This window comes from Poecilia mexicana, unplaced genomic scaffold (genome assembly GCF_051168715.1).
Source record: "Poecilia mexicana isolate PSO_F unplaced genomic scaffold, ASM5116871v1 scaffold_23, whole genome shotgun sequence".
NCBI lineage: Eukaryota > Metazoa > Chordata > Actinopteri > Cyprinodontiformes > Poeciliidae > Poecilia > Poecilia mexicana.
The window spans coordinates 15,613,890-15,640,448 of NW_028263392.1; the positions used below are offsets into that span (position 1 = coordinate 15,613,890).

At 37.1% G+C, this 26,559-nt stretch overlaps 1 protein-coding gene across 1 annotated transcript in view; it reads left to right on the forward strand.

Annotated features, from left to right (window-relative positions):
• The window catches only part of LOC106917301 (leucine-rich repeat-containing G protein-coupled receptor 5A), a 42,864-nt gene that overhangs the window by 11,896 nt on the left and 4,409 nt on the right, over nucleotides 1–26,559 (forward strand). Inside the window, exons 2-19 of the mRNA XM_014986152.2 lie at nucleotides 2,898–2,969; nucleotides 5,618–5,689; nucleotides 5,778–5,849; nucleotides 9,422–9,637; nucleotides 11,174–11,245; nucleotides 17,729–17,797; nucleotides 17,929–18,000; nucleotides 18,384–18,455; nucleotides 19,919–19,987; nucleotides 21,453–21,524; nucleotides 21,700–21,765; nucleotides 22,029–22,100; nucleotides 23,258–23,329; nucleotides 23,525–23,650; nucleotides 23,738–23,871; nucleotides 24,690–24,773; nucleotides 25,870–26,113; nucleotides 26,179–26,339. Coding sequence (XP_014841638.2) covers nucleotides 2,898–2,969; nucleotides 5,618–5,689; nucleotides 5,778–5,849; nucleotides 9,422–9,637; nucleotides 11,174–11,245; nucleotides 17,729–17,797; nucleotides 17,929–18,000; nucleotides 18,384–18,455; nucleotides 19,919–19,987; nucleotides 21,453–21,524; nucleotides 21,700–21,765; nucleotides 22,029–22,100; nucleotides 23,258–23,329; nucleotides 23,525–23,650; nucleotides 23,738–23,871; nucleotides 24,690–24,773; nucleotides 25,870–26,113; nucleotides 26,179–26,339 — 1,817 coding nt within the window. The remainder of the gene's footprint in view (nucleotides 1–2,897; nucleotides 2,970–5,617; nucleotides 5,690–5,777; nucleotides 5,850–9,421; nucleotides 9,638–11,173; nucleotides 11,246–17,728; nucleotides 17,798–17,928; nucleotides 18,001–18,383; nucleotides 18,456–19,918; nucleotides 19,988–21,452; nucleotides 21,525–21,699; nucleotides 21,766–22,028; nucleotides 22,101–23,257; nucleotides 23,330–23,524; nucleotides 23,651–23,737; nucleotides 23,872–24,689; nucleotides 24,774–25,869; nucleotides 26,114–26,178; nucleotides 26,340–26,559) is intronic.

Below are 26,559 nucleotides of genomic sequence, written 5' to 3' on the forward strand. Positions count from 1 at the left end.
GAGTTTTTAAAAATAAATGCATCTTGATTAATATTTAATGTTATTAAAGTTCAGATTAACCAGATTTATCTCTGGCCGTTCTGACATATGAAAATAATCTTAAATATAACAAATTTGTTCTTCTTGTCACAAGCAGATTCAAAATGCTGACCAACCTGTAAGATGTCATGAAGCCAGAACAATTAGGCCTTTGTTCCCTCCGTATGAAGTCATATGACATAACCTTTTTTCCCAGGAGGGCAATCAGGTTATTCTTGTGAACTACCACCATCGTCGTGTCGTCATTGTCTCAGTCCCTCATGTCACGATTGAAAGGAATCAAAACACTGTTGGACCGTCTCTGTGGCGGTACCAACGTCTCTGTGGCGGCAGTTCAGGATTCAGAACATAAACAGACGATATTTGAGACGTTAGGCGACTTTAAGTTCCCATCTGGACCGAAAAGTAACCGTTTTATGATCTCCTCTAACGGCCGTACATGTAGACTAAACAACAATTTGTGATTTTTCAGGCTTATTTATTCAACTTAATTTAGGTAAAATTAACCTTTAGTTAGTCTTTCATAAACTTGTAAGTGAATCTTCATGGCAAATTTTCAGAAATTTCACACCTCAGTTAGGTTTATACTGAGGTGTACGGTACGGGATAGTATGGTTCGCTACACTATTTTTAGTCATAATTTCACCATGTGATTCATTCATTTAATAATACCTCAGTTTCAAATTAAATATCTAGTTAACAAGCTAAATGTTTAGCTTTAAAGTAAATATTCAGCTTGCAGGCTAATTATTTAAACAACTAAATAAAAGGGTTCTGAGTGAAGAAGAGTGAATGCAAAAAGCATGCCACACTTTTCAGAAACAATCAATGTTCATCACTTTTTATTCATAAACTGTGTTGTTAAAATAAAAAGTATCAGTTTTGCAACTTTCAACAGGCTAAATATGTCTAGAGAAACTCATTTTCAATTCATAATCTTGGATTATTTTCATTTTAAATCAGTATTTGTGTAATTTTGGGGTCATAACTGTAAATATTTATATCCAAATCCAGCATGTGAGCACGTCTAAATGACAGAGCCCTCATTCTGGCTTAATGAACAACTTACTGTCTGGAAACCTGCCCTCACCGTCGGCATAACCACGAATTTATGAGTACAGACTAATGAATGGCTGAATAAAATCTGCTTTAATGTACAGCGTGTTGTTTTGAGCAGCAGTAAAATCCAATCAGCCGTAACTCTGTTGAAGCCAAACAAACCCTCCCTGTGTGCCAGCGGTCTACCTGCGGACGGTGTTGTAAAGCTCGCACACATTAACAGGCTTTATGGAGTGTTGAGAAAGCTCCTTAACAACCAGCATATTCAACACGAAGACACGCCCTCCCAGCGATTCAGACAGAGACGGCCTTTCAGACCACAGCCCTCCTCAGCGGAGAGACGCTACCTGCCGATTTTATCAGACAGAGCAGAGAAAAGACGAGTCAGATAAGGGGAAGAAAGGAGGAAGAGCGTCACGGCTGCACACAAACAACAACAGCGTGGAGCTGAAATCCCGCTGATGTCAGCCTGTTTTGACTCTAAAAAGCAAAACGTTCATCTCTTTCTGGTGTTTCTGGTCAATAAAGGTGAAGTCACATCAGATTCCTGACATGCAGAGCATTTCATTCTGGTTTCACTGGCGGCAGGGGCGATGCTTTGGTAACAAGAGCCCCGGGCTCCAACAGGGAAAAAGGCCCCTCTGTAGATTTCATAACACTTTCTGTTATCAATCATTGTTCTGCATCTTTATAGCTTTGAGCTCCTGTTGTTCTCACATTACTGTCATCTTCATATTACAGTGTATTGCATCGCATCCCGTTTAATGTTTTTTAAAATCACCTTATTTTATATTTATGACATCAGATTTAATGCAGGTAAATGTGTATGGACATTTTAGATAATACAACTTATAAATATCAGTGCTTGTATTTGACTATATATAGTGGTAGGGCTGGAAAATAAATCAATAACAATACATATCACAATAGACACATCATCAATATCAGTAGATAAACATCTGATAAAAAATAGAGTAGTCACTGAACTTTGATCCAGAACCGCACAGCATTCTGGGGGATGTAGGCAGAGGAAAGGCTTTAGCCAGCTAAGCTAGGTTTGTGTCTTCAGCTAACTCACTCGCTCTTTGGTTGCCTAGCAACAACCTGCTGGGTTACAAGCATTTCTGTAAAAAAAAATAAAAGTCAAGTCAATAATTATTGATATTGACTGATATGAAATGTTTATATTGTGATACGTTTTTCAGCCAAGTCGTATATCGATTCCCAACGACGCAAAGATAAAAAAGATGTAAAATGTGACATTTGTGTGAGAAAAAAACAGGTTTTGTTTAATTTTAGAGTCATGTTAAATCCTGTTTCTCTATCCCATGTTTGTTCGTTCGGCCCTTCCTGCTCTCTTTCCTGTTTTCTCTCCGTGTTTCCAGTCATTTCTGCTCAGTCTTGTTTCTCACTTAGGTGTGTGTCGACTCTTTGAAGGAGCCGTATTTTTATTTTTTTTTTCTGGCTCCAGGCCAACCCGACGGTCCTCACAAAGATGGAAAAGTTAACAGTGGTGTTGGTTGTGGAGCCGAAATGTTTTTGCACGTGACATTGGCTGAATGGCCTCAGTGTTTCAACACAGCCAGCTTTAATAATTCATGAGTCATTTGCTCTGTTTATACGTCTGATTTATGTTTTTGTTTGGTTTCAGGTGGTTTTTAGCATAATTTTAACCTCAAATTCAGGCTTATTTGTTTATATTTCATGATGTTTTGAATATTAATCACTAATCTCCAGCAGTTTTTAACAATCAGGTGTAAAAATAGTTTAATAATCCTGTTTTTTTTGTTTTTCTGTAGTGATCTCAGCATGAATAATCTGACTGTGATGACCAGTGGAGCTTTGTCCAACCTGCACTTCTTAGAGGAACTGTGAGTAAATTTAACAAACATTCACTGCCTGCACAAATAATCCCACTTTATCTGTCATTAATAGAAATTTTAATATGAAAATGTATGATTTAAGCAAGTTTAACTTGCCTAAAGTGATTCTGTTACCTTTCTATTCCAATTTTTCATGTTTTTTCTAAATTTATTATTTATCATCTCAGGTTCCTTCCGTCCAATCATAAATCCATTCTGACAGATTATATTTACCAATTAGTTAATTAAGTTCTGTTAATTATTCAAATTATTTTAAAGATAGTAGTCTAAACTTTTTGACATGGCCAAAAATGTCATGTTGATCCTGTTTGTTTTTCTCTTTTTAAAACTATAATAGAAAAAATATATATTTTTATTTTTACCTGCTCAACAATAAACAAAATAATTTTAGATCTCAAACATAAAAATGCTATTGCAGGTTTCCCAGATCAAACAAAAAACGGCAAACCTTAAATTAATCCTTAAGTTTTTCAGGTTGATCATCTTTTTCTGGATTTTATGTGGATTTTAAGCAACAAAAACCAGACGTGGCTCATTCTTGCTTTACTTTGGATGTTTTTTGTCCCTTTTTTTATTAAGATAAATTAAATTCAAAGCAAAAACCTGGATGAAAACTTTGTGATTTACCTTTGTATTATTCCATTTTAAGATTTTGCATCTAATGTTGTTTTTAAATGTGAATCTGCATCCAACTGCCTGGCAAACCAAATTTAATCTGTTTTTGAAATGTGATCAACGGCCTCCTAAAATCGTTCTGAGGGCCACAAATGGCCCCTGGGCCGTACTTTGGACACCCCTGACCTAAAGAAACCCAGTAGATTTCATCAAGGGTTTGATTTGCAGCATCAACAAGCATGTGGTGACAGTAGAGAGGAAAAACTTCCCTTAAACGTCCAACAGAACCAGGTTTTTTATTCTTTTGAAACAGTTTAATGGATTACTTTTCAATATATTTATTATTTAGTCATATTTTCTACAATAAAGTCAGAATAATTTGTCTTTATTCTAGAAATATTATGACTTTATCCTCATTTTATTATTATTATTAATTTATTCTCAAAGTATTATGATTTTTCTTATAGTATGAGGAGTTTATTGCTGTAATGTTTTGAGTTTACTATCCTATTATTGTGACTTTATCCTTGTAATTTTGGTTTTTTCTTAGTGTGGCCCTAATCCTCTGTTTTCTACTCATTTGTTGTGATTTTATTTGGTCAGAATGAACCTTTTTTATGACCATTTTAGTTGTAATTTGTTTTCAGCCTCTGTGTTGCTTTTCATGTATTTCCATGTGTTGGTGGTTGGTTGCTCTTATTTGATGCCAGTTTCACCACCCGACTCTCTTTCTGTTCCTCAGTTTATGTGTTTGTGTTTATTTTTGTCTCTGTAATGTGTTGTACGCTTGTTATACTGTAATTTTCTCTCTATTTCAGGTTATTTTCTGTCTATTTTTACTCAGTCAGTTAGATTTCTGGGTTAAAAATCTTTTTTTAGCCACTGCAGGGATCCATGATTTACTAGAAAAAATCGGTCAGCTATAAAACAGAGGTTCGGATCAGATGTTATCTGGATAGTAGTGGTAAATATTAGTTTTTTGTAATTCTGCACACTCTGTGTTGTGTTGTGTGATCAGATCTGATGTGTGGTCAGTGCCTGGCGGGCTGAGATGGATTATGTCTGAAGTTTGGGTGTCTGAGCGGGCGAGGAGCTCGAATATCTTGGAGGATGCGATATGTAATCTCATCTCTCCTCACCTCCCAGCAGAGCCGCGTCGCGTACGAACGTTTTCCCGACCGGACTAAATTAAAAAGCAGCGAGGCAGCTGGGAGAGACGGCCTGACCTCACCGAGACCTGAACATGACTCTGGCCGCTGTTCTGCTCCGCTGCCAGCTGTGTGTGTGTGATATTTGTCGCCGCGGCGTCAGAAACGTCACGGCGGCGATAGGACACCGCAGGCACGCAGGGAGGCTGAACTCTGCGTGGCCTCTGGAAAACAAACAGACCTGGAGGATTCGTTTTCCCGCCGGGTTTTTACTCTGCAGGGCTTGGAAGTCGAGACTCGCCGAGAGATTCTTGCACACTTTGCAAACACAGAAATTAGAACCTGGCTCAAAGTCAGAGCTCCTAACGATGTGGTGCCTTGCTTAAGTATTTATACCCTTGAACTGTTTCACATTTTCTCACATTCCAACCACAAACGGCAAACCAGCATAGACTGGGGCAGAATAGTGAAAGGAAAGAAAGAGACTCGAGTTACTGCGAGTAAATATGTTGTATTTACATGGATGGATGAACAAATGGATGGGTGGATGAATGGATGGATGATTGGTTGGATGGATTAACATATGGATGGATGATTGTCGGATGGATGGATAATTGGTTGACTGGGTGTATGGCTGGATGAACAAATGGTTGGATGAATCATTGGTTGGATGTTCTGATGTAAAACTCCATCATTCTGATCATCCAGTGATTCTTTTGGTTTTTCAGTATTTTGTAAACCCTGAAGCTTCAGTTTCTCTTTCTATAATAAATCTCCATTGATATTCTCTTTATTTTTCTTTTTATGACATAAAATGATAAAAATTTATAGAAAATCTTACAAAAGTCATCAGAATCTCTTTTTGTCTCTCAGACGTTTGGCAGGAAACGATCTGTCCTTCATCCCCAGAGGAGCGTTCAGCGGCCTCTACAACCTCAAAGTGCTGTAAGCTCCCAGATGTTTGCACTGCAACTCTTCTGATTACTGCAAATATTTACAAGTCCAATAATATGATATTATTTTGCTTTTACAGTATGCTACAGAACAACCAGCTGAGATCAGTTCCTGCTGAAGCATTCACCAACCTTCACAACCTGCAGTCTCTGTAAGATAAATTCTAATTTAATCCTTTAAAAATGAGTCAGATGCCAATACATTATGTTTTTTCTTTGATAACAAGTTTGTACATTATGCTATGCGATGGTTTGATTAAGAGATATTATTTCCTGGAAACTTTTTAATGTTTATGCCTCGGGTCGGATTGGTATGATATCCTATGCTACGCTATACTGTTTATATTTTATTTATTTATTTTCAAACGGGTTTTTAAAAACAATGAAACAAGTAATGAGTACAAGAATCAGTTCTGTTTGAAAAGAAGCATGCTTTGCTATGCTATGCTATGCTATGCTATGCCATGCAATGCTATGCAATCCTATGCAATGCTATGCAGTGCTATGCTATGTCACACTAAGATGTTACTTGGAAAAATATATTTGAATTACCAGACAAAAATGGTTAACAAATATTAAAATTTACCTCTAAATTCTTCTATTAAGAGATTCAAAGACCTGACTTAGTATATAATGAAGCTAACTGTATAAAAGAAAATCAAAAACACTTTTCAATATTTTCTGAGATTACATTGCAGATTAATCTGAAAGATGGAATAGAATAGAAAGAATAGAAGTGCAATTTCAAATTCAAAAGTACTTTATTAATCCTAAAGGGAAATTAAATGTTTTTGAAACTTATATTATAGTAATAAGTTAAGCATTTATTTTAAAATAATTGAATTATTGTCCCATGAGAAAATTCAGGTGTAACAGCAGCAAAGTGACAATCGAGGCATTTAGGTTCACACAGATAATAAAAAGTCAAAATTAAGAGTAATTTTACAGTTCTTTGAAGATATTAGAAAACTAAAAAACATTGATTCAAAAAGAGATCCATTACTGATTAAAGTTCAAAACAATGAGTTAAAAATAGCTATAATTTTATATTTTTTCAGAGGATACAATTCTTATATCACCTATAATTGACACTATTAGTAATATATGAAAATATGGAAATGTATTTTATTTTGTTTTAACCTTACTGCTAATCTTAAGTGTTAAACTTAGACTACATAACGCTGTTTTATTTGCATAACAAACTAGCCATTAGCTAGCTGTGACGTCACAGTGAGCCGTTATTTATCAAGGCAACTGTACATTTTTATAGAAAACATTTCTGGCAACAAAATCACATTTAATGAGACAAAAAAAGAATGTAGCACCACTTTCGAACTGAGTCTAAAACATAAATTACCGAATAAAATTAAGCAATTTTCACAGATTTGGCTCTTTGGTTCTCGAATCGAGCAAACGGAAAGGTTGAGTTGGTAAGTCGCTTCCGGTTTGAGCGTCATCGTGATGGCCGCCATAGTGAACGGGCTCCGGAGGAATCCTAAGAACACCTAACCCCATTAAAACGATCCAAACTTAGCAGAGGTGAAAAAGGACTGGGGTGAGCGAAATACACCAAAGTGATGCTTCGACGTGCCAAAAAGGTAGGAGATTAAAATACCGCTAGCATCTCGGCTAATGCTAACCGCTACTCATTACGAACCTGCACTTTGAAGAGCTGTTGTTGCGTTTTGTGACTTCAGCCAAGCAACCAACTTTGGAAATATGTCCGAATTGGCGGCTTAGTAAATATTTGTCTTATCTTTATCTTGTTCCTTTTATTTTAATGAATTTATTAAATGTATATCTGAAATATTTTGGGTGAGCCGACAGCTTTGATGCTCCCTAGTGGTCGCCGGTTTCACTCACTCACACACACACTCATCCTGTCTCATTTTACTCTGTTGGAATGGACCCCCCCCGCCCCCCAACACACACACACACACACACACACACGCACACACACACACACACACACACACACACACACACACACACACACACACACACACACATGCGATAACGTATGTAGTCCAGACAGTGTGTACTCTCAGCCTGATGATACACAGTAATTATACTGAAACTGTAGCCGTGTGTGTTCAAATAGGAGGTTTAAGAATGGAGATGTCTTTAGGACTAAGGTCTCTAATTTATCTGATGGACGATTATGTGAAGTCCCATCCTTCTCCTCTCTTTGTGGCCGAACAGAGGAGTCATTGTTAGGATGGACACTCAGACAGACACAATGCACTCCACATGTTTCTGCAGGTCGGCCTAATGAAAGCCCTGCTGGGTTTATATAAACCTAAGAGACAGAACCGGATTAATAAAGAAAAGCACATAATTCTAACCATAATCCATTCACTGACATTATTTATAAAATTAAAGCTGCAGCACCTTCACCTAAATTTAAACACTTGCTTTTGAGTTCTTAACCCCACTAGCGACAAAGAGCTATTTTAAGCAATAAAACATTTTAAAAATAAATTAAAATTTACTCTTTCTTACCGATCTAATTTAGCCTTTTCCTGTAAATAACTGAAATGTAAAGGGAAAAACAACAAAATTTTACCATATATTATGACGGACTAATATTTTTTTCATTGTAGGTAAAAAAAAAAGAGTACATTTTTATCCAAAAAATGCAGAAATTTCAGAGATTAATCTCAGACATTTTGTACAAAAATCTTTTGAAAAGTAAAATATTTTTGACTTCTGAAAAAACTTGGAAATTTCCAAATGTTGAACATTTTTGACTTTTGAAACTCAAAACTTGATATGTATATTTCTCAATGATTTCTGAGATACTTAAAATTATTTTTTTTTCTAGAAAATCTTCAACTTTGACAATTCCAAGTTTTTTGTAGAAATTTTTTTAAAGATTAAACTCAAAATTTTTTAGATTTTTTTGTGAAAGTGTTACTATTTTTTATTTATAATGACACTAATATGTAGGTTAAAGCATTTTTTGCAGCATTTTTCTGTTATATTTGTTTTTGAGTTTTTTGTTTGTTCTTTTTCATCTTTCATGTTTGAAGCACATTTTGCACTTTCCTTTGTATTTGCACCTGTCAGCCTCTGTGAAAAGCAGATCATTCTTTCAGGCTAAATAAATTTTATTTTTCAGATGTTGTCTAAACTTTAGCTAAAATATAAAGAAATTCAAAACTAAATAGATATGTAAAATTTCCAGAATTTCTGAATTTCTTTGCCTTGTCCAGCAATAATGCTACAAAAACAATTAGAAAAATCTCTAAAGGAAGAAAAGAGTTGAGGATAATTATTTAGAGTTTGTAAATTTATATTTTCGTTTGTGTTCCTGCTGAATACGTTTCTCCTTAAACACTCTGAGCAGTCAGTGTGAGCTAATTAAAATGCTTTAGTTGGACCGGAGAGGCTGCTGGCTGGTGAAGAGGCTCTCGAACCGGCTTCCGATCATTCCTCTCATGGTCAAACACTTGATGCCTAATTTTCCTCTTAAACTACTTCAAATTTAGCAAAGCTTTTTATTTCGTGGACACAGACCTCTTCTAGCAGGGCTTGAAAAGGTTTTCTGTTTGTTTGTGACACCACTTTAAATGACGCCTCTTGTTTGACTTTGGACTTGAAAAGAAAAGTTATGATAATCACAGGAAACACAACAACATAAAACTACTCAGACACTTTCAGAAAGACTTATCAGGAACAAAATAAGAAGTCTCCTAATTCCTTTTATGTTTGTTTTTCGTAGCCGGCTGGATGCGAATCACATCTCCGGCGTTCCGCCTGGCTGTTTCTTCGGTCTGCGCTCGCTTCGCCACCTCTGGCTGGATGACAACGCTCTGACTGAGGTGCCAGTGAAGGCTCTCGGAGAGCTGCCGACCCTGCAGGCAATGACGCTCGCCCTCAACCACATCGCCCACATCCCTGACCACGCGTTCAGCAAGCTGGGCCGCCTGGTGGTGCTGTACGTACAGAAAGAGAATAAAAATGTTACGTTTTATTTTGCAGCTACTTTCAGAGTAATACTGGACATTGCAATACATCTTCTGTTTTTCTTTCATGTTAAATATAGAGTTACATTTTCTCCAAAGTTAATAATATGCATTTTAATGGTGGCCCAGAAGGACAAAATGCAAAAACCACAATGCTACAACAAAGCTATGCTAGCAAATGTTTCATAACTTATATTTCATGTTAAAACAAAATGTTTGTTAAAGGACGTTACATTAGCAGGTTTGTCATAACAGTTTTATGCCAATACAACATTTTTGTCAAAGACGATTGTGCTAAAAAGTTGCTCATCACTTGCACTTTATGCTAAAACAAAATTTTAGCATAAATTGAGCTACACTAGCAAATTTATCATAAGTTCTGTTTTATCACAAAACAGAACAATTATACATTTTGTCATATGGAATTGATGCGAAATGAAATGTATGTTAAATAGAAGTTGTCTTACAACAGAATCTCTGTTTTGTCTTAATCTACGTATTAGCGTTAGCTGAAGCTAAGATGAAACTTATGCCAAAGAAAAGTTATGCTAGCAAGTTTGTCATAACTTACGTTTTATGTTTTGTTATAAATGAAGCTCTATGTTGGCAAGATTTTAATAACTAAAGTTTTATGCTAAAACAAAATGTCATAAAGTTCTGCTAGAAAGTCTATTATAGCTTAAGTTTTATGCTTAAGCAAATTGTTACGCAAAATGGAATTTATGTTAAATGTAAGTTATGCTAAAACAGATTACATGTTTTAGCATAACTTACATTTTTAGCTAATGCTAAAGTGGAACCTACGCCAAAACACAAGTTATGCTAGCAAGTTTAGCATAAATTATGTTTCAGCATCACTTGCATTTAATAGTTTTTCCTTCCACTCAACCTTTTAAAGAAAATGCTTTGATGCAGCACTATGTGACTGAAGAATGTCAGTGGCCAAACAAATGTTTTCCCCATGATTCTTTAGGACATAATGGCACATTTCTCTTATTAAAGTATGTTTTATTTTACAGTGCTGCTTTAATGCACTAATTTCTGCAAAATGCAAAATAAATGGCTGAAATATTTTACATTTTGTAAAGAATCTATGTAATCTATGACTAAATTCTTAATGTTATCCTGATATAGAGACCTATAAAATCTTAAACTATTCAGTATTTCATTGGTTTTTGGTTTTAATCTAGTTGTCATGGTCTATATTGATGTAAATCAAATATAAATATCTGTGTTATGTTGTTGATCTGCGCTGTCCCTGTCTGTCCATGTTGGCTCTTTAATAACATGCAAACTCCCCGTTTGTGTCCGTGCGATGGCATTCAGAGCGGCGTCATTGAAGTCCGCTGTCATTCCTTTTGTCCAATCGGCTTGAAGCTAATTTGCATTAAATTACCTAAAGGGGGAAAAAAGCCTTCTTGAGAGGCCTCAGGGCCCCTTTTAAAAAGACACATACACACTCTTTGTCCGCTTCATTAGTCCATCAGTTTCTCTCGCTCTCTCCGCAGGCATCTCAACAACAATAGGATCGTTTCCATGGGCAACAACTGCTTCCACGGACTCCACAGTCTGGAGACGCTGTGAGTTTCTGTCTGTGCATTTTGTTTGTGATGACAAGTTCCAGCAGAAAGGTTAAGTCGGGGTCATGGAGGCAGATTTTTGTTCTGAAACAAGGTTTTCTCCAGGTTCATGTCCGACCCAGGGAGCCTTTCTGAACAGATTCACTTTGAACTGGTCAGAAAACATCAGCATGAAGCGCTAACTCTGCTAATCTTGTTCTAAATTAAGAGTTAATTTAATTTTCTGATAACATTCCGACAGTGAAAGACTAAAACACAGATATCTGACTGAATTGCAGCAATTTTTAAAATTTATTTTATATATTCTCAAGTAAAAAGTCCAAAAAGTGATTCGTTTGCAAGAAAAAAACATTAATTTTCTCTGATTAAAGACATTCATTTATATTAAAGGTAAGACATTCTCAGATTTTGTCAGAAAAATCTCTTAAATCTTAATGGAAAGATTAGATATTCACCAAATTACAAATAACAGACTGAAGATGTTGCTATATCACAGGACATTACAATGTCAGAATGTCTTTTTATGCCTTTAATCATGGAAAAATTCTTTATTCTTTCTTGAAAATTTACAATAGTTTTTTTTCCTGTGACTGTATGAAATTAACCTAGAAATTAATTTTTTTCTGAAATTGACTCCATGGCCACATTGGGCCGACTGCTGTGGTAGAAATCAGCTTTACAGCTGTAAATTTGAAAATCAGGGTTTAAAAATACAAAAATTGACATTAAACCCAGAAAAAGTGAATGAAAAATTCAGTATCTACAATCAAGAACAGATGAACTCTGTCTGAATTTAAAACAACTGGAGGTGAAAATAATTTATTTACAACATAATAAAGTGTAAATTAGATAAAATGTCTGGTTCTGTTTCTTTTTGTTTAGGATTTTAAAAGTTTCCTTACATCTCCTCAAATATTATCATTTCACCAGAACTATGATTCAAATCCCAATCAAAAGAAAAGTTAATTGTTCGCATCTCGGCTTTATATTTAGCATTAAAAATCTTTTAGTGAGTGAGCTGTTGCATTAAATGGTCAAAAATAATAAACAGTTTCATGATTTTTATGAAGATAAACAATATTCAATATTTTGAAAATTCTGAAATTATAACTGATTTCTTTAGGGGAATATTGAGGTTTTTGGCTAGTTAACAAATTTAGCCAGCAATAAAACAGTTCATACTAATAAATTTGCATTATTAAAATAGTTTTTTCTTACTGCAAAGGGCACCAAAACCGTCTCCAGCCCACATCTTTGTAAATCCGTCATTTTTACTGTAAAAGTGAATTTATTGCCTGGTTGGCTTCTTGTTGTCATCAAACAGAACAGCAACGGCCTTGATGATGAAAAACGAAAATAAATCAGTAAATCAGACGAATAATTCGCTGATTTATATCACCACACATGTGTTTTTCTTTCCCAAATCAAATAATTACTTATTGTAAGGCGTATTTACAGAAAATAACTGAGGAGCCAGGATGTAAACGAGCGTGATTTAGTGTATTTATATGTCGTCCTAGGAATGTGTGTGTGTGTGTGTACAGAAATTTTTCAGGTTTAAACGCTGCTCTGGAAATACTTGAGCAGAATGTGCGCTGTGTGTGGCCCGGCCTCTATGCTAATCTTAATTATGCACAGACGGACCGCATGTGTTTATGTGCGAGTCGGGAGGCTGTATACCTGTACAATCAGCCATAATAAACCGCAGCGCACTCTGATGCTCGCCCAAAACTACAAACACAAACGGGGAGAAGCAAACGGAAACGGGGATTAATTAATTCAGCCGTGTTGGTTCAGCTCAGGCTGATTTCAGCTGAGAGGAGAAACCAAACGCAGACGTCTCTCAGGAAGCGGCAAATCAAGAATAAACTAATTCAAGAATCTGGGAAGGAAAAACCGAAGCCAAAACTAAAATCAAAGTCATCACACGACAGACGCAACATTCAGTGTGTTTTAATGGCATTTTATTCGACGGAACTAGTGAATAATTGTAACATGGAAGGAAAATTATGCAGCATTTTCTCATTTTTCTACAAATCATAAATCTGAAAAGTGTGCATTTGTATTCAGATCCCTTATGATTTCTCTAAATAGTTCAGCCAGCTGCCTTAAAAAATTAGTTACAAGCTAAATATGTCATTATCAATTTAGTTAGAAAGCTAAACATTTAATTTACAAAATATTTAGCTCCAAAATATATTTTAGTTGGCAAGCTAAATATTTAATTTATAAACTAAATATTTAGTTTCCATGTAATTTTTTAGGACCAAACCAAATATTTAGTTTACCAGCTAACTGGATATTTATCAAGCAAACTACATTGTTAGCTCACAATCTGCATATCGAGAGAAAAGAAAATTACGAACAGGAGACAAGATCAGTAAAACCAGCAGGGGTTCAGATAAAACTTTTATTTTGGTAGTTCTTTTCCTGTTATCAGCCAGTGAATTTGAATATTAGCTAAATGTTTAGGTTGGTGCTAATTAATTATGGTAACTAGATATTTAGCTTCAAACAAAATAGTTAATTCAAAGCTAAATATTTAGTTTGAAGCTAACTAATTAGCTTGCTAATGAAATAGTAAACATCAAGCTAAATAGTTAGCTCAGAGTTAAATATTTACTTTGAAGCTAACTAAATGCCCTGCTAATTGAGCATAAATTTAGCTTTATAAATGAATAACTTAGTGAAAATAAAACTTAAACATTAGAAGTGAAACAACCCAAATTTTTGCTGTAAATTTGGAGAGAGGCACCAGCAACCCTCCCGTCCCACTGAGGGACAAGGAGGAATTTTTCACTTTAACTTTACAAATGGCTCCCAATTTGTAAAGTTGTTGTTTGACTCTGTTTTTCTGGACTAATTTTTTATGTGGTCCAAATATAAAGTACTAAATTGCACAAATTATCCTCACAAAATGTGATTACTTATTTTTTCCGTTCACTACGACGCTCTCCAGTTGAAATAAGCAGCAAGGTATGAAAATGGAAATAAAACCAGGCGGCGGCACACGCATTACTGCTCCACCTGCACTTGATTCAGTTTTCGTTAAATTTAATCCGCTTACAATAAAACGTGATGAAAACCTACATCTTCAAACGGTTTGTGGATCTCTAAGTCGTCAACAATCACAACCTTCCAAACTCCATAAAAAGATCTCTGGAAAGAACGCAGCTCGACTATTGTTAGCAGTGATTCTCTGAACACACACATGGACTCTCATGCTCAGAACCAGACTGAAACGATTTCAATTTAATGGTATTTTCACAATGTGGGAGCTTGTGAGTAGCTGTGTGTGTCTGTGGAGCAGCCACCTGCATCCCAGAGATGGATGAGAGGAGCTAATTGAAGCCACATGTGGACTCGAGGAATGCTCTAGTCTCTACTGGTGATGAAAGAGAAGAGAGGAGGAAGGAGGGACAGTTAAATGTTTCTTTAATAAAGTTAAAAGACAAAACAAAAAAGATTAAAGCAAAACATGAAGCTGGAAAAACAAAACGTTCACATGAAATTTTTTCCAAGCCTGAAATTTCCACCCAAACGCATCGTAAAGATGGTCATTTCATATTTGAGGCAACAGTCATCTGTTTTTCCCGATGCAGAGTTTGTTCTTACCTTAATTAACATGGAAACAGAAAACACAAAAAGGCTCTTCAAAGCCAAACCCCGATCATCGTTTCATAGATCAACCTCCTGGGTTGTCTAATTTATAGAAGAAGATGGTGATTCTTGTATTAGTTTCCAAATAAATGCAACATCCACGTTGCGAAAAGACACCATGATGAAGCTTTTATAACAATGTAAAGATAAAGTTTACAGATAATGATCATTTAAGTAGAGCTTTTGTTTGCGCTGCATAAATTAGAGCAAACACAAGTTTCTATCACAACATTTAGGCTGCTTTCCTATCTGATAGTCCAGTAGATTCGGTTGGATTTTGGACCAAATTGCAACATTTGTTTCATTTCCAGCTGCTGTGGTTCCCCTTCATGCTGCACTGAGTCAAACCAACCAAACCCTTTGAAAAACCTGTTCCCCTCCTGGCCTGTGGGGGCGCTGCACCAACAACAACTGAAGGAAACGACACAAAAACCTCTGAAGAAGACACTGACCGAAACTTCCTTCTTTACGAAATGGAAACCAAAATGGAGCAGTCGCATTTCTCTTTTGTCCAAAGATCATGAGTCATTTCTCCCGCTACCGCTAGGCTAACGGGTTTCTTTTGGTTGTATTTACCCAGAATGCCCTGCACTGTAGTCCACTTCCAGCTTCTAGATTGGTCTCCCGTCCACTTGCCGTTCACATATGCATTCAAACCAAAAGTCAAATTGTTTTTTTTCTCACAAATTTTTGCCATTTGGATATCGGACATTTCAACATTTTTCTAAAAAATTTCTGAGATTAATCTAAAAATTTTAGCTTTTCAATTTTAATTTACTACTTTTGTTTTTCAGTCTACAAGTGCCATTGTAAAAATCCAAAGTTGCGCTCAGTGTCTGTGTCGTTTCCTTCAGTGGTTCTTGGCGTAGCGCCCCAGCAGGTTAGGAGGGGAACAGGTTCTTCAAAATGTTTAGGTTTAACTCGCAGTGAGGAAGAGAACCACAGCAGCTGAAAATGTTGCCATTTTGATCCCAATTGATCCGGTTATACGGGACGATCAGGTGTGAAAACAGCCTTAGACATGAAGTTTCCTTTTCTAGACTTCAGTAAAGCCGACAATCTCAGCTAGAAACACAATCTGCAGTGCAGAGATGATACAGGTGCCAATTTAATGGATATTTTCCATTTTTGGTCTGACATGCTAACTCCATTCAACACAAGGTCTTTTATTCCAATAATCATATCCAAGATTATTTATAGATTTCAAGTGTAAAACTGACAGTTCCTGTATATTTGTGAAATTCTTGTTTTATTTTGAAGGATTCCCAATGTAATGGTGACATGTTAAGTGGAGATGTTGTTTTTTCACTCCATCATTCCCACATAAAGCAATTCCAATCTATGCTGCTTACACGTTGATGTTGTGTCCGTTGTCTAGAGGATTCTCATAAAATCAGTCAAGATGTTGGATTTTCAGTGTTGACTCAAATGGAAATGTTGAAGAAACTGTTTTTGATTTCCTCTAATAGCTTGACGTGGTACATACTGTCCTAATTTACCTCTATTATAAAGGTACAATAAGTTTCAATTCACAATTCAGCCTTTTGTTGTTCTAGAGGTCAATAACTTATGACTCTGTTGGAGATTTGGTAGGACCAGCATGTAGTAGATAATAAAGAGGCAATAAAACAAGATAATGATAAGATGAGATAAGATTGGCCTTTATTGTCTCTGTCAGGAGAATCGGACTCTTGTTGTAGCAGAACACAAACACAGTCTAACAGAACTTTACAAGGCCAGAGTACCAGGAACCCAACACTGGGTTGTTACACAATTCCCAACCCACTCCAAGATTTAGAAATGCCATATTATTGTTGTTGTTCAGAACATGAAGACATGGCTTCCAAAAGATTTTGACTTTTACTGCTTAAAGACGATCCGTCTAAATTTAGAACAGGTGGTGGAAATTATTGGAGGCGTTGCCAGTTTTTCACTTTACAGGCAACATTATTGGTTCTGTTATTAATGGGCTATAAATTCCCTTTTTTGTTCATTTGGTTGTTTATTAAGTAAGGCATAACATATTTGGTGTTTTTAATTGCAGAATTTATAATTTACAACGGCGTGTTGGGGTTATTGTAGGCAGTAAATTTGCTAGAAAAAGTCTGAAATTGAGATTAATTTCTGAAATTTTCAGAGAAAAACATGGAAATTTCTGAGTTTCAAAAGTTTAACATTTTCATTTTCCAAAAATCAGAAATTGTCATGTATTTTCTTGAAATTTTTTAAAATTTGTCTCAATTTCTAGCCAGTTTTTGACTTTTGAAACTTGGAAATTTAAACTTTTTTCTAGAATGTTTTTGACTATTCAAACTCAAATCTCTTTTTTTTTTCTAGAAAATCCTGAGATTAATCTGTTTATGATTTTTTTCTAGCAAGTTTTTGATTTTTCAAACTCAGAAATCTTGTTTTTCTACAAAATTTGAGATTTTTCTGAGCAGGACTGTACACCTTTTTTTATCTGCAATGCTCTTAATATTGTAATACTATATTAATTAAAAGTAAATCACATTTTATTTGAAAACCATACATCAACAAAATGAAATTTTCAATTCAGAAACATTTTTGCCTCTACATTTTTTAATAAATAGATAAATGAGCTCAACAACAGATGTATTGATTTTAATCTGTTATTAAACCACCAGATTGGTGAAAATGCTCCTCCAGCCTTTATAATGTGGTTGTGTGACGCTAACATTAGCTTGGAGACACTTTCTACAACATTATCAGTTTTATTTGTCATAATCAACCTGACACACATAATCGAGTGTCCTAACAGCAGAAATAATTGTCTGGTAAATATTTTTGTCTTTTTTTAATCAGGGATTTAAACTACAACAGCCTGGTTGAGTTTCCTACAGCCATCCGCTCACTCAGCCACCTCAAAGAGCTGTGAGTCTGAACTTTCTGACTAGAGAACATTGTGTGCAAAAGCACCAAGTTCAGTTATTTAAAAAATGATGAATCCATTCAGGAAACGAAAGATAAATATAAAATGTAATTTCTCTTGTCTCTGTTTTCAGAGGTTTTCACAGCAACAGCATCCAGTCCATCCCAGAGCGAGCCTTCACTGGGAACCCGTCTCTGATCTCCCTGTAGGTACCAACGACCCAGAAAACGCTTAGCTTCCCATTAGTCACTGGTTTATGTTAATAATGGATTTCAGCCCAAATTCACATTGAGGCATCCCTATTTTTTCTTTTATACCTGGATTTATTAAGAAATTGCGTCAAAAACTCTGTTTTTCTGATTTTGTTTAAACTTCTGCCAGAAATATAAAATTTTAGATAAATATCAGAAATTTTATAGAAAAACCTTTTACATATGAGATCCAAAAAAATTTCCAAAAGTCAGAATTTTTCAGATTAATCTCAGAAAATGTGACTTTTGAAACTTGTACTCCTTTTTTCATCTATAATAGACGTAACAGTTGTAGTTTATTTGCCTAACAAACAACAAACATGTTTTTGTTTGACAGATTGTTTTATGACAATCCAATTCAGTCTGTGGGTCGGTCGGCCTTCCAGAACCTTCCAGAGCTTCGGACGCTGTGAGGAAAACACACTCTCACCCAAATCAGTTAAAACGATTGAATTAGCTTTTAAAAATAAAGAAGTCAAAGTTTCTGAGAAGGAAAAAGTGGCAGATGTTTATTTTCACTTCAGTCTGTGTGTGTCGCACATAGCAGTCCACATTTGCAGAGGAGTGTCATTGTGTGCGTGTGTTGCTAACTGCAGTTAGCCTCGTCGGTGACCAAAACAAAGAGCTAAACCTGTCAGGTGTGACTGGTGAGACATCATTCCCAGATCTGTCCTCCAAAAACAATAAATAAATGTGAAAATTATCTAAGCTGTTCGTCCAAATTCTGCTGGATTAGCTCAATATTAGCGCAGTGACTGGGAGTTAGCTGGCATTAGCTGCTAGCACATCAGGTGGTGCTAATCTGAGGCTATGTTTTGTTTTAGCATAGTTCTTTTTCTAAACTAAAGTATGTATAATAGTTGGGAAACTTTAGATTTTAAATGTTTCTACAGAAAACTGTTTTGCTTCCCTTCAAAAAAGAGCGGAGAAACAAGATAAATTAATTTTGTTACATTATACACAAACTACGGCCATATTGGATTTTCAGTTTGACTTTCCAAGTCAGAATTTTGACCTTTGGGGGATTTAAATTAATTTCTTCTGTCCCTCTTATTCAGAAACTTTAGTCCAAAGTAGGACAATAAGTGAAAATGTGGCTTTGGGTTTAGCTGAACGAGTGACATTTCTTTTGCCCCCGACTAGAGATGCAGTACTTCAACATATTCTACACGAGAGTGAAAAATATTTAGTTAAGTCTACTCAAGTTCTGAATAGTATCAATAATTTAATATTTAAAAGTATAAAGTTAAGTGGAAATTTTGGTATTTTAAGGATAAAAATGGCAATAATTTATACAAGTAACAAAAAATAACACATTTTTTCCATATCAGTTTCTTTCAGTGAAAAACTAATGAAACTTTAAGAAAAGCTGCAGGTGTGTGTCTGTCTGAATGTTTGGTTTGTTTTTCATTCAAATCCACAAATTTTACTGAAGTAAGATAGAAATACTTCATAATATCATTACTCACTTGTTTTTTCCTAAAAGTAGTTTAAGTAAATGTAATTGAGTAAATGTAACTAGTTACTAACCAACTCTGCCCCCTACTGGCCATAAAAATAGAAACCAGGTTGATAATAGTTTGTGATCAAAGTGTTTTCTTCTTCTATGCATCAATATTTTTTTTAAAGTCTAGATTGAATATTTCTTTGCACTGCCAGAGGATCCCGTCGAATTTATTTTCCTTTCACTCTCGGATGAGAAGTGAAGGTCAGCTTAGGGTGACTCGGTATTTAGCTTGAGCCTCATTAAATCAGGTGCTAATTACACAAAGAATGTAACGCTCAAACTGAACGGCGGCGGCCAGAACATTTTGTGTTTCCTAAACGTAAATCCGCTTCTTTCAGCTTGAACTCTGCCTGGTTTTCTCCCAGATCTCTGAACGGTGCGGCAGAACTCGCAGAGTTTCCAGATCTTTCGGGAACCAAGGGTCTGGAGAGCCTGTAAGACGCGCACACACCCTCACAGAGGAATGTTTCATATCTGTTTGCTGTTGCAGCATCTCTTGACTGCGTGTTTTCAGAGCTGAACCCCAAATCAAACTGTTGTTATTAAAAACTGCAGTTATTATCCCATCTGGCAGGCTGTAGCTTTATTATTTCTGCAGCTCAGCCTGAAATTAAAAAGCCCTTTTGTCCTCCCTTTGCTAAGCCAAATTTCCAAGTGATAATAAACACGTTTGCAGAGTTTATTTTCTTGTATTTTTCCATCTAAACTCATTTCTGAAGGTGGTATGTGTTCAGCTGTAACCAGTAGGTGGAAATGCAAACGGCAACCAAACAAACCGTCCCACGTTTTTCCACTGTCTGCCTTTAAAATGACCTTCAGTGTCTTTCATCCCCAGTCTGACCCAGTTCCATTAAATGATCCCAGAATGTTGTTATAACTCATTTTGTCTAATCAACAGGGCTGTGAACAAGTGTTGGTCCTTCACAGATTTATTTTCATTTCTTGTCGCACCTAAAAGTTTTGAGCAAATTGAATAAATGGAACAAAATGAAAATGTCTTTTATTAGAATAAACTTCACCTGTTGTTATGGAAAACCCTGAAATGTGGCTGAATTAAACATTTCTGGCTGAATTTCATTAGTAGCAAAGACTCAAAATGTTTTCTGAGTATTTCCAGAAGGAAGAATTTAAAAAAAAAAAAATACTCGTTAAAGAAAACGGTTCCTGATTCCCAATTTGATTCCCCGACATAAATTAACATTTTTTAAATTTTAATTATATAATTTTTACTGTACATATTAGTTGATGTCATCAATGATTGGTGTTTTTCCAAAAATACTTGATTTATCCCAAAGAAAATGTAATTTTGTCGTAACTCGAATCATCCAGGTAAAGAATCGCTTTGGGTTTCTGTAGCAGTCAGTGTTTCAACCAGCCTGTCGAAGCCTCTGACTGAAGACTGTTGCTGAATATCCGGGCAGCAGAGATGATGGCATCAGTTGTTGGCAAACTGCTAATCCACCTCATTTGCTTTTGCCACTTCTGTTTGAATATCCGTCTGGCTGTTTGGTTACAAAGTCTAGCAACACCTCAACCAAAAATTATGAACCAAGTCAGATGCAACGTGACAGAGCTTCTCCAACATGCTGATAGTTTCAGGCTATTGAAGATGATTGCAAGACTTTGAGCATGACTAGCTGAGAAAAGGACTGAGATAAAGTGAAAAAGCAGCCAAAGTCCAATGATAAATCTTTAAAATCATGTTTTAAGTTTGAAGAGCTGCAGTCCAGTATGTTTTTAGACACCTGCTGGTCAATAGGACATCCAGATGGGGTCTAGAACTGCAGCATGTTCCGTTTCGGTTTAAAATGCTGGTTTAGTGTCTTCAGGATCAGAACTTTACAGCTGCAGCTCCTGCTCTCTCAAACAGATGTGACACATTTCCCTTTGGGCTTTCAGGACCATCACTGGAGCTCGGATCACGTCTCTTCCCAGTTCGATGTGTGAGCAGCTTCCAAACCTTCAGCTGCTGTAAGTCTCATCATCTCCACACCAACCGGTCCGTTATCGTCCCAACACTCATCGTTTAGCTGATCCTGTTGAAGAACAAACCTCTCCACCTTAATGTGCAGCAAGCTGCTGCGTTTAAGGACCGTTGGACGTCCCTGACAGCTGCTGATGGCTGAAACTGTGTTTGTGTCTGCAGCGACCTCTCGTATAACAAGATCCAGACTCTTCCAAGCTTCACTGGCTGTGAAAGCATCCAGAAGATGTGAGGTTTACCTTCATTTCCTTTTAATGAAGCAGTTTATCTCTCTTTTCTGGGCAAGGAACAACTTTTGTCAACCTCTGAGACCTGTACAGCACATTTATCAAGTCTCTGGTTACCTTAGCAACCAGTAAAACACATCCAGCTGGGCATCATTAGCAGTAGTGTTGTCTGTTTAAGACCAATCAGAAGCCAGGAAAACGCTTTAAAGTAGAAAAATTTAAAGTGATGCAATGGAAACAGTGTGGCTGATCTTTGTGTTGCAGTGATCTCCACCATAACGAGATAGAGGAGCTGAGGGAGAACACCTTCACCGGCCTGATGACCCTTCGCTCGCTGTAAGAACACACACTGTGAAGATTTAATTAGTCTTCAGATCCTGACCCATGAACCCAACTTAACCTCCTTAAGTACTTCCAAATGGACCCGCTGATCAAGGTGGTCCGCTTGTCGTTGGAGCAGCTGCCATGAAGTCAGTGAGGGAGGAGAGGAACGACTGCTGCTGCTGCTCCGTCTGTCCTAAATGAATTCAAGGCTCTCCGTCTCAGGAAAAGCAATGCAAATGAGCAAAAAGATAATAGAATAGAAAAATTCCAAACTGACAAAATACGCTGACGATAAAACATCGTATGGAGGAAATATGAAGCAGATTTATGCAGCCACCACACCTGTAAAACATTTCAAATGAAATTTTAAATGTGTTGAATGAAACAAACCAAAAACAAGTGAGAGAGGGCTGATGGAGAGGTGGGCCATTCTCAAGTCATTCTGCCAACAAACGGATTAAAGGTGTGGTAGTTACAGACTGGGTGTCAGGTTGGGTATGCCAGGGGAGTGAAGACCAGAGGATGTGAAGATTGGAGGGATGACCAGGGCTGCTGAGAGACGGGGAGTGACCGAGGCTTTAAAGGCTGGAAGCAGGGGACCAGCACTCAGGAGACTTATAGAGTGACCCAGACTCTAAAAGCTCATGGAGTGACCGGTGCACTGAAGACTCAAACGGTGACCAACTACTTGAGGAGCAGGTGAAGTCTAAAGGAGAAGCATGAGGGGCTCCTGAAGCAGACTGCAGGAAGGAAGGCTCTGTTGATTGACAACGCAGCTGAAGAAGACGGTTCTCATGATGATGATGTGTCCACTGAAGAGGATGCCACCAGTGACAAGAGGCAAAATGATGCTGGTGATGCAAGAGATGGAGATGTTACCCCAACCCGCTACAGCCCCAGAAAACGTTGGAGAAGTTGTACGATGCAGCCATGGGACAGACGTATGCTTTTCAGGACATGTTGATCCTGTGCTGCTCACTTCATGCAGCCTGAATGGAGCCACAGCTGAGAACTGTTTTTAAATCATATTTTAAAGAAACTAGGAGAAAGCTGAAAGTGTTTGAGTTACGACGGGGGGGAAGGACAAAGACCTTTGAACTGTTCTCCAACCATAAATCCTCATTCTTGTGTTAGCTTTGTGTGATGTTGATATTTTATCCCTTTTGTAGAGATTTATCCTGGAACCGGTTGTCATCTGTGAAGCCAAACTCATTCTTTGCTCTGACGTCTCTCTCCAAACTGTGAGTTTTTCTGCAACACCAGAGACTCTTTTTACAAACCTGATGCATTTAGATCCTTAATAAATCAGAAGATTTTGCCTCAGGCCCTCTCAGGAGGTTAAACTGCCCTTGTTAGTAGCATTAAGCAGTAAAATCTGATTACTGATGATGGAAATACTTTGGTGTGAACAACTGGAGCATTTTCTGTGTCTGCAGTGACCTGTCGTCCAATCAGCTGTCCTCTCTGCCTCTTACTGGTCTGCAGAGTTTAACTCACATTCGGCTGGTGGGAAACGATCAGCTGATGGAGTTAATACCCCGAGAAGATCTGCCACGAGTCAGGTGGGGTCCCTAGATTCTCCTTAGCCTGTTTTTTTCTGTCCACTCTGCAGTTTCTAGGAATAAATGCTGAGAGTTGTGTCTCCTCAGGGTGATGGAGCTTCCCTACGCCTTCCAGTGCTGTGCCTTCATCTCCTGTGAGAAGAGAGAAGGAGGATTATCCTGGGAAAGAGAAGAGGCAGCAGACTCCACAGCGAGAGACGCTCCTTTCCTTTCCAGTCAAGGTAAACGCCAGAAGAAACGCCTCAAAGTTCCTGAAGCAAAGAACCAAAAGAAAACATTAAATGGGAGACAGAAACGAGGAAAAAAACACGAAAAAGACAGACTATGACGCCGTCTCAGGGCTGTCAGGTAGAAAACAATGAGTACATTTGCAGCTTTTGAAACTCAGAACTTTCTGCATTTTTTTCCACTGGAAAATTTATGAGATTAATCGCAAAATTTTTCTTGAAAAAAGAACCCAAAATTTCTGAGCTCCAAAAGTTAAAAATTTTAGAGACAAATTCAGTCCTTTGAACCTAATCTCAGAAACTTTCTAGGAAAAAACATAAAAAATGTTTGACTTTCAAAAGTCAAAAATGTTTGATAGATTTTTAACAGTTTTTGAGTTTTGAAACTTTCCAAATTTATTTCTGGAAAATTTCTGAGATTAATCTTATAAGTTATGTGATTTTGTTTTTAGAAAGTTTTTTTATTTTTCAAACCCAGAAATTTCCATGATTTCTAGAATTTTTTATGTTATTTGCTTCTGTTTTTTCCGTCTACAGTGGGCCTAATTTGCCCTCGTAAGTGTGACTATAAAGCTGAAATGAAACAAAAATAAATCAATCAAAATCAAAATGGATCAATTTAATTCATACATCCTGAAGAATCTTTAACACATTGAGTTCAGAGGTTCTCAATAAAAGTGGCTTTGATTGACCTCACTTCATTGTTTTTTGGAAATTTGGTTTTAATAGAATTTTCCAGCACAAAAACACACTTGGTAAGTAATTTATTTATTTTACAAACAGCATTTTTCTTCTGGTTTGTTTGTGTTCAGTGGACCAGGACTGGGACGATTTTCTGATGGAGTTTGAGGACGAACCAAAACCGCAACACTCTGTTCACTGCAGCCCAACTCCAGGTGGCAAAATGTCTCTTTGTTTTTACAAGTTACAAACACACAATATATATATATATATATATATATATATATATATATATATATATATATATATATATATATACACACACACACACAAAGTGTTTTAGTCTTTTTCCTGTCACTTAATGACGTCACCACATCTCATTTGCATACTTTTTGTCCATTGGCTGATTTTGTACAACCAGCTCATCATGAGTGGAACCTTAAACTTTAAAGAACCTTAAACTGGAAGTTTTTGACAGAGATTCTGCAAAAAAATTAAATTGTGCAAAAAAAAAACAAAAAAAAAACATCTCGGGTCTACCAGCCAGGGTTCTACGATCCAGGACGGAGATGAGAAGATTGAGTCCAATTTGTGTCCAGATGAGGAAATGTTGGGCAAATATAACCACAAAGGGTTATATTCTTGGCCAGCAGGGCAGAAGGCTGATCCAAACTCCTAGAGCCTTAACTCCAGAGTCCTGGGGTCCAACAACAGACTGAAGCCAAAGTCCACAATCCACAGTCACTAGTTTTATTAGCAGTGGAGTCAGTCAGCCAATCAGGGAGAGAGTAGGTGATGTGTTCGGGGCTGGCTGGGAAAACAGAGATGTGAGTTGGATAACAAACTGAACAAAACATCAGTTTATAATTAGAGCTGCAGCCTATAACTTCCATAAAGAAGTTTTTACATATTTAACATTATGTTGTTACAGTTTAATATTATGCAGATGAACTGCTGTAGGTTTCTAAAGAGATGCACTAAGTACAACCAGAGCCAGGAGGAGGGGCTTAACGCTGTTGATCATCTCATGTACTCGCTGCTAAATGTACTAATGACAGAGAAATAGATTAGCATTACAGGAAAATTGTTTATCCACAGTCATCAGCGGCTATGCTAACTAGCCTTACTATTGATAACAGGCTATGCTAGCTGCAATGTAACAGAGCCCAAGGGTGATTGACAGCGCTAAGACCCGCCTCCTGGCTCTGATTGGTTGGGGCAGATCATCCTGCATCAGTTTAAACTAATATGTAAAAACTGTTTTTTATTAAAGTGACATACTGCAGCTTTAAATCTCTGGATCTGTCTCAGGTCCATTCCGGCCGTGTCTCCGCCTTCTCGGCAGCTGGATGATTCGAGGCGGCGTCTGGCTCATTGCTGCAACCTCATTGGTCAGCAACGGTCTCGTCGTCCTGTCGGTCTTCTTCTCTCCAGCCAGCATCGTCACGACCCCCAAGCTCCTGATTGGCCTGCTGGCTCTGGTGAACGGCCTGATGGGAGTGTGGAGCAGCTGGCTGGCGGCGGTGGACGCCTGGACGTTTGGCAGCTTCTGGAGGTTTGAATACAGTTATTATCTGACTGACTTCCTCCTCCTTGGTTTTAATGTCTGTCCTGTTGCAGGTACGGGGTGAAGTGGGAGAGCAGCTTCCTGTGTCGCCTCAGTGGCTTCCTGTGTGTGTTTGCGTCTCAGACCGGACTCTTCCTGCTGACCGTCGCGGCTCTGGAGCGATGTCTGTCTGCTGCAGGTGCAACACAGAGCAGCAAAGCTGGCAGGAGCAGCGGTGAGGAAACGTCAAACATTTTGTCACCATGTAACTTAGAACCCATATTGTCTCATCAATCCTAATTCATGTAGCGGTTTGATAAACTCACATTTGAACAAGGTTTGACGTCTGGTTTGAAGTTTTCATTATTCAATGTTTATTCTGCACCCAGAATGTGGAACAGGAAACATTTTAAAAATATATTGACGTCCTCCATGTTTTCTGACCAATGGTAGAA